Here is a 17111-nt window from a genome sequence, read left to right on the forward strand (position 1 = left end):
TTGTTTTTCCGTAGCACATGTTTATCATTCTATGCCTTCCATCATATTTTTGGAGAAATATTTCCACGAGAGTCTCCAAACCATTCCCAAATATTGTTTACTCACTACTGCATTTATTTTTAGAAAAGTACTGGGCCATGTCAATTCACAAAAACTATCTTCTGTAACATCAGTGGCATGAACTATTTTATTTTATTTTATTTTATTTCATTTCATTGAGACCAAGGTCTTTGTATGGAAACCAGGCTGTCCCAGAATACCCACCAATCCCTTCTGCTTCTGCTTCCCTAGGGCTAGGACCTACAGGTATTCAATACCATGACCAGCATGACCAGCTAGAGCCATTTTGCTTGTATTTTTCACTCAGGAACACAAGGGATTAACTGCATTCTGTCTTATAAGCAATATTTTCAGATATGAAATTCTCAATTCTACAAATACCAATAATTTCACAGAACCAATAAGAAAACTACCCACATAAACAATGCTTAAAATCTAGCATTGACTATAAAGCAATGTACTTTATAAAACTCATTGCTCATTGAAGAAAAAGATTAATTCTAAGTACAACTAAGTATAAAATAAAAATTTACTGAAAGGTGAAATGCTAGAATGAATTTTAGATTACCCTTACCACTAGTCTGGTCTTTGAGGAACTGAAGACTATTTGGATGTTTGAGCACACTTTGAATATTTCATCCACAGACCATAGAAAGTTTTCATTAGAGCTAGAGGGAAAAACCTATAGTCTAGATAACAAAAGCTAAGACTTCCAAGTTTTTAGTGGCCATGTTTCCCATAGGGCTATTGTATTAGAAGAGTATATTATATTTTTTCCTATTCACAGATGGAAAAAGTAAAATTTTACTTTATTTAAGTCCAATAGTAATAATCTTACATAAGTTTCAGAAAAATGATACACATTTTATACTGGGATAATGAGAACCATTAGTTATTAGAACAAATTATTCTCTTTCAATTCAACAGACTTATTCACTGAATTATTTAGTACACTATCCTCTTTCTCCCTTTTCACTAAAATGCCCTTCCCATATAGAACATCTGGCCATGCAACATGCCATCAGACTTCAGGAGGCATCTTGATGGGAGAGAAATAGAGAATTTCCAAAGCAAAGCCACAGGATAAAATCAACACTTGATGCTTGCCTTTTATTTCAAGGAAAGTAGCATAAAGGCATTAGAGAAAGAAAAAGGTAGTTGAAAAATATACGTGCTTTCAACAAAAGAGACTTAAAAAAAATTCATGAACTTAATAATTTTCCTAAATGAAATTATACCATTATTCGTGATTTCTTTATATTAACTAAAAGGACAAAGTATCAAACTTCACTAAAGTTTCGACACTGTTATGCATTTCATTAATCAAAGATAAAAACTACATTAAAAGCAAGAGAATTATTTTATGTCTGTGATTAGGCAGTTGGAGGGCTTGTATTTTATGTATACATTTGTACACTTCAACTGATTTAACAATGTCAGTTCACTAACTGCAGTTTTTTTTACATAAAGAAAACAGATTTAGAATTTTGAAAATAAATTACAGTAATTTTATGCCTATAGCTGCACCTCTTAGAAAGCCCATAGCCCGTCATACTCCCCTTACTATGCCACTACTTCCACATCTCCTCCCTATCCCTCTCTAAAACCACAAACTCCAAGAGAACCTGTAATGGTGGGCTCAAAGTCCCAAGTGAACAGCCACCTTAATTTTTCATGTGGAATGGAGAAATAAAGGGTGCCGATAAAAGCAGTTCCTTAACAGGGCAGAAGCAAATGCCTGCTTTGCTGCCTAGTACACACTAATGTTTCCTGCTGATACTGTTAATGCAGAACTTCACATGAAGAAAGAGGGAACAATAAAAGGCTCAAAGATATGTTACTGGTAGGGCTAGTAATGGAGAGGATGGGAGACGAGACACAGGAGAGGAGGATAACTACACAATTGACAAGAACTTCTCACACTGACAAACAGTCCATTATCAAGAGGCCAATAGAGGAGAAATAGGCTGGAGTGAGAGAATAACAGCAGTTTGTTCATGTCTCAAGATGGAGACCTTCCACTGACTTCAATCAACTACATGGCATGAAGAAGGGGCTACTAAAAACTTGTGTTCAAGCCACCGCTTTCACACCTTTCTGATTTTGGAGTAGGAATGGGTATTTCACAGGACATGTCCAAGACTAAAAGGTGTCCTCTACAAATTAAGATTAGTTGAGATAATAAAAGATAGCACATGAAACCTCTAGAGATGGGACTCATTAATCTGCCAATAGAGCTTTGCAAATTATTTAAACTGGATTCATAAAGCAGCAAGTTATTATGATTTAAGTAAATAATAAGGAGTAAAACTGTTAAAAACTAAAAAGATTTTTTAAAACTATGCCTACTATTGAGGATTGATGTTCATGAGAGAGTATGTATTTAGCATAAATAGACAAGCCTCTGATATTGAAGCCCAGGATCCAAAACACAAATCTGTTCCCATGGAATCTTATTTATGACCTTCAGAATCAACAAAATCAGTCCAGTTCCCTCCCAATGTTACCACTCTTGAAATAACAAGTAGGTCTCAAACTTATGCACACAGGAAAGACTCAGGATGCTCTGCTGTCCAGCTCTTTTGATGGAACACAGTGCTCTGAACTTCCTTCTGTTAAATGGTGTTCATTGTTAAGGTTCCCTATCAATTCTTGACCACTGGGAGACTCAAAACCAAAGACAGACAGGATAGTTTGCCTTTGGATTAGATTATTTATTACACAATCAAAGGAAAAATTGGGAGAGCAGATAAAGGACTAGATCTGCTAAGAGGGCACAAAGCAAAGCTCCTCATGCTTGCAAATCTCCCCCACATCATTCCTGGTAAAGAACATCTTTCAGTCTCTTAGAGCTATGCCATTTACTGCTGAGGAGCAAGTTTAGCACAGTGGTCAGGAGCAAAACCTTTAGAATCACACAGAGCTTAGCAAAACTCTAACTACAGCTCCATACTTACTTACTATATGATAAACTACCTTAGCTTCCTCCTCTGTAAAATAGAGCTAATGCAATATGCCTAAAGGAGGCTGTCACGATGACTGAATAAGATATGGAAAGTACTTATCACAGCAAACAGAGTAAGCACTCAATATATAACCAAAAACATGATGCTAAAAATCATGCATTTATAGTTTCCTCCTCCCAGCTGAGGATTTATAAACATCATCAAATACAACTCAACTTGGAGAATACATTATATGATTATTTTGGTAGCAGAATTTTATCTTCCTAATTATGTTTTGCTTAGGCAAATGTCAAAAATGAGTTTCCACTTCCAGATCAGACACTGATGGGATAGTAGGGATGGGGGTGGCGGGGCTGATCTCAGAAACACATTCAACACGGGCACGATGGAATATATGTGATTTGATAATGAGCTTTGGAAAATCCAATGACATTCCAAAGACACACTGACTACTACCTACTCATAAATCCTGTGGACTGAAAGAAGATGGACATATTTACACTGGATACTGAAGGTAGCATGGCAGGTGGATTTACCATCACATGCTGAGCACTCCCTCTACTCCGAGTCCCGTGCTAAGTATCACGCATATAGCTTATCTCTGTGAGAGCAACTATATTCTATCACCCACAAACAACATCAACGTGCAACCAAGTTTCAGAGGCTTGTTAATATAAAAACCAGGCCCCAGAGATGGCCAATGTCCTGTGACACTCCAGCTCAACATTTTGGTTAAAGTGAGAGAAAATTTTTCCAACAAATAAGAGAGAAAATGAGCAACACATTAGAGAACATGGAATGCAGAGTAGGAACAAGGTTAATGTAGGTTGAAATTAGAAACTAGTGTGAAATAGTCAGCGCTAAAGACTGTGAGATGTCCGTAGCATTACTGCCCTTGATTTATGGAGAAGGAGGTACCATCTAAGGACTTTATTAAGCAGTCCTTTAAAAACACTCTGCTTTGCTTACTATAGAATAGAGTAGGGACCTTAAAAGCAACATAAGTATGTTCTGGCCACATAGAATTGAAATGAGGGATGTTTAAGAAGCCTATTTTAAAGCAAAGATGGCAATAATGACATAGCATAGGGGTAAAACTGTAAAAAAAAAAAAAAATCAAAGAGACATTGGTGCCTCAAGATTAGCTGCCACCTCTGGAGATGATGATAAATTAGGAACCATCCAATTTCTGGATAATAACAGTGAGTCTAATTTTAGAAATTTTAAAGTAAAAACTAAAAGTTAAAGATGCATTTTCTCACTTTCTAACAAAATACCTTGCGACAAGATGAATAAAAAAATGCAAAAAATCATTAGCCTCCTTATTAATGGAAGGCGACTAAGTAGACCTTTAAAAATGGAAGCCCCCTGAGCACACTAGTACATAAAATTCTTTCTTCGCTCAGCACTCGCTCAGTATTACCTGTAGGCACAGACTTAGAAAGGTAGCAAGTACGTGGACCTCACATTCTGCTGAGATAGACGAGCCAAGTAAATACAAAGAGCAAGAAACAAGATAACAGACACAGTCTTGCTTCACGAGCAGGGATCCTAACGGACACAGGAGGAATATGCATATCACTACTACTTTATGAGGCTTTTCATGAGCTTGGGACACTTACCTAGCCATAATGCAATGAGTACAGCATCAATTCCATCTATTGGCTCACAGATTCGAGCCACAACAGGGTGGATCTGCTGGGCCAAGTAGTACTGGGTGTCGATGGCTAAATTGTCCTGTTTCTGCAATTGCTCGGGTGCATAGGCCCTCTGAGTTGCAGGGAGGTTTGACCCATCCTAAAAGAAGACACGGAATAGGTAAATTTGTGAGCAACTCAATCACACATACACTTGCTTAATCAAACAAATGGACAAAAGTTTAAATGTTATGTCCTTAGTTCCAAACTCCAAGAAGTCTTGCCCTGTTCAAAATCCCATATGTATCTTAGAATAGGAAGATTAAGAACTTTTGGTCTCAATCTTATCCGCAGCTTGAGAATGTAAATCCAGTGTATTGTGTTCTTTTCTGTCAGGATATTAAACCAGTAAGATGACACTAGCTAGATTATAATTCTACCTGCCATATAATAGAAGAAAAAGAGAAAAGACTAGTGACAATTAGTCTACTGAGAAAGGTTTTTAAAGACATAACAATAAAAGAATAAATAACACTCCTTTGATTCTGTTAATGCAATTTCTTCCAGCAACAACTCCAGCCATAGAAGCATGTATCCTTTTCAACTGTGTGCCAAAATAAATCCTTTGTCCTTTGTTTCTTTTGGGGTATTTTATCATAGCGACAAGAAAAGTAACTAATCTACCTACAAAGCAGCAGCGCTCAAGAGTCAAATACATGACCAGTGGAAGGGGTACTACTCAGTCGGTCCCTCCTCTAGCAAAAGAAGGTGAGATAGATACTCTTTTCAGGAGCCATTTCTTTTATACTATAAAATTAAACTTGTGAGATTCTATGTAATTAGCCCACATACAGCTCTGTAGTGATGTCACTGTCATCTGTGAATCAAAAAGTCATCATTCTACTGGACCAACATCCAATGATTCACTCCACTCTTCCTCTTGACTGAAACAACAGAATTTAATATTCAGACTAGTAAATTATAACTATTCACAGTGCTCAGCTGCTCTGCAGAACTGATTATAATGTGAATCCTATTCTTTCACTCCTGCCACAATCAGTCTCTTCTCAGCTCAGCATTCAGCTCAAAACATAGGCAACCTTCCACATCATGGTCTTTACCAGAGACACAAGGCAGGGCCTTCTCTCTCAGCACATGTTCCCGATAGTAGCAGAATTTATCTGTCTTTCATTTAGGTGCTACCTGGTCTAAAGTATAATGAAATCTCTAGAAAGAAAGCTACCCTCAGGTTAAAATTTGTTTGTTCGTATTCACAACTCAATAAAAAAAAATTAATGAGAATGAATGAGGCTTAATCATGTCCTTTAAGCAAACTGAATTGTAAGGTAAAAATAAGTAGCAGCTGCTCTCTGGAGTTTGAAAACAACCAACAGGCTATGTCTCCATATTGCTATACTCAGCCTCTTAATACCAAAAATCTGCTCACCCAATAAAATTAGCTTTCTGTTGAGTTTAATTTTTTCTTTCATGATTTTTTTTTGTTGCTGATCTTATACTGCCCTAGGCTAACTTCTAGCTTAGTGTTGTATCAAAGGATGACCTTGTACTACTACTGATCTTTGTCTCTCCACCTTCCAAGAGCTGGGTTTATACCACCACACTGAGGAAATTCAATTATTTAATGATGAATTAATCAATTTTGAAGAAGTGAAAAAAATTTAAGGCACAGTGAACTGGAGGGAAGGTAAAATACTTGTGTGGCACGCACACGGTCCTAAGTTCTGTCCCAAGAACTGCACACCAAGTGCTTGAGTTACTTTCAAACATATCACCAGAAGATTTCATGAAGGAATATTTGTATTTTTAAACAGCAGATGCAAATTTCTGAGCATTCTTTTTACTTAAAGCATTCTACCTCTAAATAGCTTGTAGCTAAGAGTGAGCCTAACATATTTCCTACCGTATTTTTAAAATTTAAGCTCAAACATAGCAAAGTTCACAACTGGCTAGCTAACAGCTTTTATAATGTGCTAGAAATCCATTTTGGCTCTCACCTAAGATATATTACTCAAAGATCTAGTTCTTAAACCGAACAAGATGTCAACACCATGGCACACGTGGACATGTTTTATATACCTTCTAAGAATGGTTATGGAAGCAAAGTGGCCTTTCTTCGGCTATCCATGCATCAATTCATGAATTGTAGAATAGGTAGGTGCTCTACACAAGCCATTGTTAATGGGAAACTAATGGAAAAAATCTAAGTGGTTGACAGGGGGTCCTCTTAAAGCAATTATGTCAAAGGTATGCCTTACAAAAATGATGACTTGTGTAAACTAAGTAATTACAAGATTAAATTAGTAGACAAAGGCTGATGAGATAGCTCAACAATCAGGAGCACTTGTTGGTCTTACAGAAGACTGGGATTGAGTTGCCAGCATCTACATGGCAGTTCACAACAGTCTGTAACTACAGTTCCAAGGGATCTGATGCCCTCTTCTGTGTCTACAGACATCAAGCACGTATGTGTTGTACACAATACATGTGGGCAAAACACTCATCACAATTTTAAAAATAAATCTTTGAGTTACCAGTATGATACAGTCAGTGTTCTATATAGTAAAGATTAAATAAAACTGAACCTATTTGAAAAACAGGATATTCTTAGAGGACACCCTGCCTCCAGGCAATGAACAATCTTAGAAATTTGTTACCACAGGTTTTCACAAACTTTTTCTAAATATTATGATATGAAACTTAAAAGAAAAGGAGACCAATCCTGATTAAAGGTAACTTGTCCCACTGAGGAGAACAATAGCAAATTAAGATCCTATGCCCCTTTTCTTAGAATGTGTTAAGGAAAAAATAAGTTAATTAAAACAAATATGTATTGTACTTTTAAAAGAAGGACGAGTATTAAGTGGATGGCAAAATGCTAAAGTGACATCAAATAGGGTTTATTGTACTGCACTAGCATCAGCATTTTAAAGACATATTTTAATCAAAACGGGAATAAGAGCAAATATTTTGACATTAAGGAATCCAAGCTTGACTTTGAAATACATCTATCATACTATTTTATACATTACCAAATGCCTCCACTCCAGTTTTAAACAAAATATTTACCTGTCCTGATTTCATCATTAGATGCTATTTTATTGAACCTGTATTATTTTTCAAAGTTATAAGCTACCATCTGTTCTTGTCATTAATAATCTAAGAGCTTTTCAATTTATATGAAGACATAAGTGAAAAAAAAAACTAGCCTATTTACCAAAATCTTTATTTGCATAATTTGAAAATTGTTTTTTTGAGATGAGACTTGTCAGAAGCAATATGCAAAGCACATTAAGGAACTGAGCAAGGCAGACATTTATGGAAATATTTTCCTGCAGGAACTGGCTTTCTCTAACAGTTCTTAATCAAGGGTAACCCTAGGAGGGAGACAGAGTCAAGTGCCGATTCCTGTCCATGTATTTAGCACTGTTATGTACATCATCTACAGTATGAGGCCCATATTACACTAACAGACGAGCCTTGGGTTCCATGAAGCTTTATGCTTGGAAAGCATACTGGTTGGGTTTTAGCAAAGGTCAATTGTATAGAAATTAATTTTAAGGCTTACCTAAAATTTTTACTATAATAATGTAATATGACTCTTATGAATGTAAAAAAAAAAATCTTACTCAGATAAATTATGCCTTGGGGTGAAGTAGACCATACATTAGTAATTTTAAAGAACTTGAGATAGGCTTATTACTAACTTCGTTTTGCATACAGGGAGAAAAGATTGATGTTCTTTTCTTCCAGCTGGAGTCAAGTGCTTTCAGGGGAAAAAAAATCCTAATGTCCTACTCTGTCCTACCTCCCTACGGACCCTGTTAGTGACATGCCATTCTCAAACAGAACTAGATTTCAGTTGGAAAGTATACTGAGAAAGATTATATTTCCTAAGAGGTGTTTTACAAAACAGGAATAAGGGAAACACGAGGAGAGAGTTGGGAGAGAACGGGAAGTGAGAAGGGTGAGGAGAAAGGAAAAAACTAGGTGGATCATTTCTACTTTCTTTCATAAAGTCTATCTTCAGGCCTTCCAACCTTCTCCATGGAGCTATATATTTTTTTCAAGTAATTCATTTGATGAGCTAGGAAGACAAACTATTTATTCTACCACTCCACTGACTCATCACAATGAAAACTGTCACAAAAAGAACGATTGATAACAACAACCCACTACTATTGCTTGTCATACCACTGTAAGTACATATACTTTCTTTTCTCTTTTTTGTATTGCTGGGAATCAAATGCAAGGCATCACACATACTAACATACTAAGTAAGCAATCACAGCCCATGACATTATTGTCACAAAAATTATTTTAGCATTGAAACGCCAGTAATTATTATAAAACTGCCTCATTAATAATAATTTCAAATGATCTCCAAATCATACTTTGAATTTCTTGTGAAACTTGTAATGAAACATTATAGAACTCCGTTTTTAAGACTTGAAAGCTAGCTTAACTAAACCATCTCTATATGGGACCAGTTAATTAGAAGACTACTACTAAATAAGGTAATATGGCAATCTAGCTTTGACCCAAGATTCCTATACATAGACTAGTGGTTTAGTGTGTATATACATTCATATGTGCACATGTGCGTGGAGGAAAGGTACATATCAGGTAACATATATTCCTTGTACTTTATGTATAAATGTGTTTTATCTGTATGTCTGTCTGTGCAACATATATGTATCTGGTACCTGAGGAGGCCAGAAGAAGAGTGCCAGATCTCCTGGAATTAGAGTTACAAGCAGTAGTGAGCCACCATATAGGTGCTGGAATTGAATCCAGATCCTCTGGAGCCACTAGCCAGTGCTCTTGACTGCTGGGCCACTTCTCCAGTACTCTTCTTTATATTTTTTTTTAAGGTTTATTCACCAGAAGAGGGCATCAGATCTCATTACAGATAGTTGTGAGCCACCATGTGGTTGCTGGGAATTGAACTCAGGACCTCTGGAAGAGCAGTCAGTGCTCTTAACCACTGAACCATCTCTGTATTTTTAAAACAGTGTCATTCAAGGAATGCCATCAAGTTCTGAGTATCTGCATGAACCCCCTCCAGTATTACAGTTACAGATACAAGCTACTCTACCTGTTTGTATGTGAGTTCTGGAGATGTGAACTCAGGTCTTTATATATGCAAACACTTTTCCCATTGAGTCACCTTCCCAGACTACTATTCTTAAGAAGCACAAGTCTTCCACAATAGTTTTACCTGACAGATAACATATGACACTGTATCGCCAGCTTTCACCTTCCTGCCTCCTTGAGAATTTATCCACAGTGCAACATGTACATGAGGTAGACTTTTTTTATCAGGGTAATCCTGGGGATCCTTTGTCAATGCCTAAAAGACAAAAAATGGGGAACAAAAATCCCACCAAAATTTAGAATAAAACTGTTTATGCATACATGTATCAAACATTTTTTGCCAGAATCATGTATGTATAACATAATAGTGACAATGAATGCAGACAACATGGCCACATTATCATCCAACAGTCCATCTTCTCAAGGTCTTTCTCTCCATCAATTAGTAATTGGCATAACCACACACAAGCCTAATAAATAAATAAATATATTTATGGGTTTTCTCACATAATAATTTGAATACTTAAAATAAATCAAGACTATAGCTCCAGTGTTCTATGTAGCCATAGAGTTATCATGTTTGTAGTTTTTTCATCTGATTAGTTAGACTGAAGAATAACAGCTGCCCTCATTTAATGATCCGTTTCTCGAAGACTTCTTATATATAACCCACCCCCACCCCAATGTACCAAACAGCACAGAATTTACCCTGAAAGTCAACTTAAGCAATGGGTTTGTAACATGAAGTGCACACAAGATCTGGAACAGCACCAGGCAGGAGAAAGGTGTTTTCTAACACTGGTATTTGTATTGATGATACAGAAGGAAAGCTGGATAAAATGGTAGCTGCCTTAAAAATGTGAATCCCAAGAGGAGCACCAAGTTGTACTAATAGTCGCTGTATTCTTTCTACCACCATAGCAAGGTACTTTCACTTGAGAACATTCTTGACTAAGCAGTAAAATCCAGTAACTGTGAGGGGGCAGTCTCCCTCTGCAGCAGAAGATGACTTTAGAACTCACTATGCAGCACGGACGAGCTACAAACGTAAGGCAATCCTTCTGCCTCAACTTTTCTGAATGCTGGTATTACAAGCATGACCCATCATATCTAGCAAAGTTAGTAACTCCTAAAGCTTTTAAACTTTGATACCAACTGTGCTGTTTTGTATGATTAAACACAATGAATATACAAAACATATCTGAAAAATAAAGGGTACTCTAGGAATTGTTTGGGGAACTATTTGAGTTACAGGCTAAACTATCTGCTATTTACATAGAATGCATAGAAATTACATAGAATGAAATTTTTGCTTGAAAGAATGGTAAGGAAACTAGTTGTTTGGACATGTGGACCAGCAGTTTAAAATCTAAACTAAATAAAACCTGTTACTTTAAGAAGAAGAGAAAAGAATCAATCTGACAATAGGCATCATCAAATACAACCTTTCAAGCCCAATTTGAAACTTAGAAAACATGTTTGCACTTCTTAGAACTTGACATCTTCCCAATACTGGATATTTCTAATGAAGTAGGAATATTCTAACATACTTCTAAACAGTGTACTTGAAATACACTCATTTTAATATCCACAAAGTTCAGGGAACCAACCAACAAATTCTACAATGTCATACACAGATAAAATACCCACTATTCAAAGTCCAATACAGGAGTAAATAAGATAAAAATAGATGGTAAACATGGAGAAAGAACACGTTAAACATATAACACATTATTTTATACAATGAATATATACTAACAAAAATAAGTAAAAATCCAACCTACACAGTTTACTGACTTTAGACTTCACATCACAAACAACTTTTTAAAATATACAACCTCTAGAATTCTAATGCGGGATCAAAGAAGAGTCTTTAAGCTATCAGGAAAATATAAATACTTTTACCTTTACCTAATTATCTCTGATTATTCTAATTATCAACTGAAATTTATTTTTATATAGCAGTAAAACCATACGTTACAACAAAATAGACATGGAAAGTAGGCAATAAAGTTCAGATAGTGTCTACCAAGATAGGCGATAAAGCTTTGCAAAATGGGAAATGGGGTGGTGGTGGTGAGATTGTTCAGTGGTTAAGACCACTGCCTGCTCTTGCTAAGTGCCTAGGTTTACATCCCAGTAATGTATGGAGGCTTACAACTACCTGTAATTCCAGTTCCAAGAAATTGGATGCCTCCTCTGGCCTATAAGGACACCCATCAATCATGCAATGTACTTATGTACACACATGCAGGCCAAACACTCATACTCATGAAATATTCTTTAAATTAAGAAATGCCATTACACTAGGTAACTTTCCTTTTTTTAAAACAGTACTTTTTAGTACAATATTAAGAATTCTGAACATTATGGAACAGTATTTCTAATGATGTAATAGAAAGTATCAAAAGTTTTACAAGCTGGACTTAGAAACACACACACATACACACACACACACACACACATATATATATATATATATATATCTCCAACATATATAGAGCTGGAAAGATACCTGACGGGTGATCTGTTTGATCTGTGGTAGACAGAGAGATCTAACTCCTTCAAGCTGTCCCCTGAATTTACCATGCATGCCATGGCATATGAATCCCCCACACTCGCACACGTACATATGCACAATCCTGTGTCACCCCAGCTCCAAGGACACAGGCATGCAATTTAAAAATATTTTAAATGCACTCTAGTGGTATACATTCAAGGTCTCCATGACTACCAAAACCAGTATGTTGTGTTATCTTACAAATATTTAAGATTACAATACTCCAGAAAAATAACAGATGGTTTTACTTTTATAGCAAGGCCTAAAATCTCCATAAAAGTAAATCTCACAACTTTATGTAGGCCTCCATCCTAATCTAACTTGCCATTTTCAAGTTCTGCAAACATTATCTACAAAGATAATAAAACCAAGCAACCAAACACAAACAAGCCATATTTTCTAATACCATCCATGGGGCAGTCTTTTTCTAGTCTATTCACCTTTGAGCAAAATAAAATGCAAAATCTCAATTTCCCAAATTTTAAATGATACAAGTTAAAGATTAACAGAAAGACAACTCACCTTTTACAGATGAATAGCTTACTATAAACTGAAACAGACCTCTAATCATGATATAATTCATCAAAATTTATTATACTTGTAACAACACTACAGAAATTAAAAACAAAACAAACAAACAAACAAAAAAACGCTGTCACACTATGTGGCCTTAGCGCACCTCAAACAATAAATAGACAAGGTGGGCTTTAAAAAGCCTTTGCCTCCCAAGTGCCAGCTATTACTACTATACCCAAACAAACTTATTTAGAAACTCTAAAAGGGCTTGAAAGATGGTTTTGTCATTAAATTGTTTAATCCATGATAAGAAAAACAAATGACAAAGCAGTCCAATCAGTTGCTAGTACTTGCCACTCCTATCACTGGACAGAGACAGGCAGTTCCCTGCACCTTCTAGAACTTACAGGCTAGCCAGTCAGCAACCCAGTCAATAAGTTCTAAGTCAGTGAGAGACAAACCTGTCTCAAAAAACAAAAAAGGAGCTAAGAAGGCATAGTTGGCATAGCACTTGTACAAGCAGAAGAAATTGAATTTGATGCCCCAAAATGCATAAAAAGTTGAGTACAGACTTGCCCTTGTAATCTCAGCACTGGGGATATGGAAGACAGGTGGCTCCCTGGGGCTTCCCATCCAGCTAGCTTGGTTACCTAGCAAGTTCTAGATCAGTGAGAGACTATCTCAGAGAAAGTTACAGAAGTCCTGCTGCAGTTACCCTGGTGGAGACACACACACACACACACACACACACACACACACACACACACTCACACACACACACACACAGAGAGAGAGAGAGACAGAGAGACAGAGAGACAGAGACAGAGAATTTGAAATATGAACTGGGTTTTCCTCATTTGACTTATCTCAGAATCTACTACTGTACATGTAAGAGGAATTCCCTACTTGCTAAGTAGATAACAAGCAAATTCTTTTAGTGCTCATCAAATTGCTATTAGTTATGAGCAACTATGCTAAATAAGATGTAGAATGTAAAGCCAATTAAGTCAGTTTCTGTTTTGCTCACACAAAAGAGCATGGCTCAGTCTAGAGAGATGGCTCAGTGATTAAAGGGTGCCTAGTGTTCTTGCAGAAGACCCAGTTTCGGTTCCCAGCACTCACATGACAGTTCACAACTGCCAGCAATTCCAGTTCTGTGATCTGACTTCCTCCTCTGAACTCCTAGAACTCCTTCATGCATGTGATACATATACATACACTCAGATGGAGACATTAAATAAGTAAACTGTAAGATTTACTGCCCTTATTAACATACTATACATGAAGTACTGCTAATAGTAATCTCAGCATAAAATGATAATTATTGAACCTGAACAACTGATACTAGAGATGTGATGCTATTCTTTTACTTTTGTCTGCTTGGAAATGTAAATAAGAAAAACGAGTATGAATTTTGATTCCTGGCCTGTGCAGACATCAGTCCCTTTTGCTGGGCTGGTGGTACATACTTGTTTAATCTCAGCACTGAGACAGCAGAGGCAAATTAATCTGGCTTACGCAGATCGTTCCAGGCAAGCCAGAACTACATAGTGAGACCCTGTCTTGAAATCAAATAAAAAATATTAATGTAGACACAGAAATACTGTTATTTTCTTGACTAATGTTCTTTATACATACTATAATATGAGCCAATAAGAATGTGAAAATACTATCCTTGTAGATGCATTTGTGGTGTTGTGAATAATATAGTCAGACTTAGACTGATTTTTTTTTTTTTTTTTTTTTTAGAGTTTATTCAGGGCAAGGGGAGGGGAGTTGGGGTTGAGAGGGTAGTAGAGGCAGACAGAGAGCGAGAGCGAGAGCGAGAGCGAGAGCGAGAGCGAGAGCGAGAGCGAGAGAGAGAGAGAGAGAGAGAGAGCTAGACTGATTTTTAAAATTTGTTCCTGGACCCTGCTGTCGTGGACAGGCGTGTTTGAAGGAAGGTAGACAAAAATGAGCCAGAGATACTGTATTTAGAATACTAAACACTAAAATAAGAATAATGATTAAACTCATTCATGTAAAATTTTGGAAAGTAAAAATGCTTATTAGCAAACAGTCCACAGATGCCAATGCTGGCACGCACTTCATTATTTATAGTGAAGAGCTAGCGTTAAGGCACATACAGCCTCACGTATGATAGATATAAGGTCTTCATTTTTTAAACTAAACACATGATATTCAAGGTAGAGAAAAAAAATAATCTAAGAAGGTATGTTAAGTCTTAAGTATATGCCTAGAGTTTTGTACTCTCCAAAATTCAAATAAAAACAAACTCACTGTGAAAGTTCCATGTCCACCATGGTGGTAATGTTTTATTTAAAAAAAGAAGTCATCACCATGACAAAGAAACTATGATGAAAATAGCATACATATTTTGTTATTATTAACTGATACCACCTTTTCACAAAACGATTTTCCTAGATCCATTTGGATAGGTAGTTGTATCTTTTGATACAAATGTTCTTTTTATTTACTTCATGGATTGTACAAAAAAGTAATTCATCTGAATGCAAAATAACAAGTGAATGAAGATGTTCAGTGAAGTTATTTACAATTAAATTTAATGAAGAAAAAATTAAGTAAACATGTCAGCAAAATAGATGATTAATGTATTGATTAACTTTGTTTATGGGTGCTAGGAATCAAACCTCGGGACTTGCATATATAATTTTTCAGGTAATATAGATATAGGTAGGAAAAGATACCCATACCCACAATGTAATATTATTTTAAGATACACAAATATTTTAGATATAGAGTGATTACCACTACTATCTTAATTTTAACTGAATTTGCACCCAAAAACCTTTTGACGACAGATCCTCATCTGTGAGGTAACATTCACATTTGGGAGCAGAAGCAGAAGGAGAAAGACAAGGAGAGAGGGGAAAGGGAATAGGGGGGACAGGGGAGGGTGACCAGGAGGGGGAAGGGGAAATGAATGAAACTATAAGAATGAATATGAATGAACAGATTTATGCATCATGCAATTATTACTTTAAAGGACTATGAAAAAGAGAGCATTCTCTAGGCCCTGAGACAAAGGCTGTCACTCCATATGCTATCTGGAAGTAAAAGGGAAAGATGGGTCGTCTGCAGCACCACGGCAGTACCTGTGGCTGCAAGAGCTATGCTAATGCTCAATCTGTGAGACAGTTGTTCAGCAGCTTCCACCACCAGCTCGAATTTACTGAAATTGCAAGGATGAGGTGGTTCTTCAACTCTCTGAAGGAGGAGAAAAACACATGGCAGCAGCTGGGCTCAGCAATAAATACTACATTTACCTTGTTAATTTCAAACTGGCTCACTGGGACACTGCCGTTTAGCACATTTTCTCCAATTTCTATTAACCTCTTCTGAATGTTTTCCACAATGGTGTCCCGACTTTGATCAGAAAGAATCTGGCCAATGACAAAGCTGTATAAAGAAAAAAATATGATTTTTTTCGTATCATATGTCATTAACAAAAAAAAAGACAGACATCATGTCACGAGATTGGCATGAGGATAAGCACTTATGTTAACTAATATGAGGATTACTGTCTAAAAGGCAATTTACACTTTATTTTCTGTTTATTGCCTATATGTATGTCCGCACATCCAATCTGTGTCTGACGTTAAGAGTATAGGGTTCCACATGGGCACTGGAAAAATGTCCTGAACAAAACACCAATGGCTTATGCTCTAAGATCAAGAATTGACAAATGGGATCTCATAAAACTGCAAAGCTTCTGTAAGGCAAAGGACACTGTTGTTAGGACAAAACGGCAACCAACAGATTGGGAAAAGATCTTTACCAATCCTACAACAGATAGAGGCCTTATATCCAAAATATACAAAGAACTCAAGAAGTTAGACCGCAGGGAGACAAATAACCCTATTAAAAATGGGGTTCAGAGCTAAACAAAGGATTCACAGCTGAGGAACGCCGAATGGCTGAGAAACACCTAAAGAAATGTTCAACATCTTTAGTGATAAGGGAAATGCAAATCAAAACAACCCTGAGATTTCACCTCACACCAGTGAGAATGGCTAAGATCAAAAACTCAGGTGACAGCAGATGCTGGCGAGGATGTGGAGAAAGAGGAACACTCCTCCATTGTTGGTGGGATTGCAGACTGGTACAACCATTCTGGAAATCAGTCTGGAGGTTCCTCAGAAAATTGGACATTGCACTACCTGAGGACCCAGCTATACCTCTCTTGGGCATATACTCAAAAGATACCCCAACATATAAAAAAAGACACGTGCTCCA

The 17111-nt window shown here is 36.6% G+C and overlaps 1 protein-coding gene across 1 annotated transcript in view; it reads right to left on the minus strand.

Moving 5' to 3' along the window:
• The window catches only part of Pola1 (DNA polymerase alpha 1, catalytic subunit), a 313981-nt gene that overhangs the window by 165575 nt on the left and 131295 nt on the right, over positions 1-17111 (minus strand). The window contains 3 exon segments of the mRNA NM_053479.1: positions 4649-4823; positions 9903-10034; positions 16142-16274. Of these exon segments, the coding sequence (NP_445931.1) occupies positions 4649-4823; positions 9903-10034; positions 16142-16274 (440 nt within the window).

This window comes from Rattus norvegicus, chromosome X (assembly GCF_036323735.1).
Source record: "Rattus norvegicus strain BN/NHsdMcwi chromosome X, GRCr8, whole genome shotgun sequence".
Classification (NCBI taxonomy): domain Eukaryota; kingdom Metazoa; phylum Chordata; class Mammalia; order Rodentia; family Muridae; genus Rattus; species Rattus norvegicus.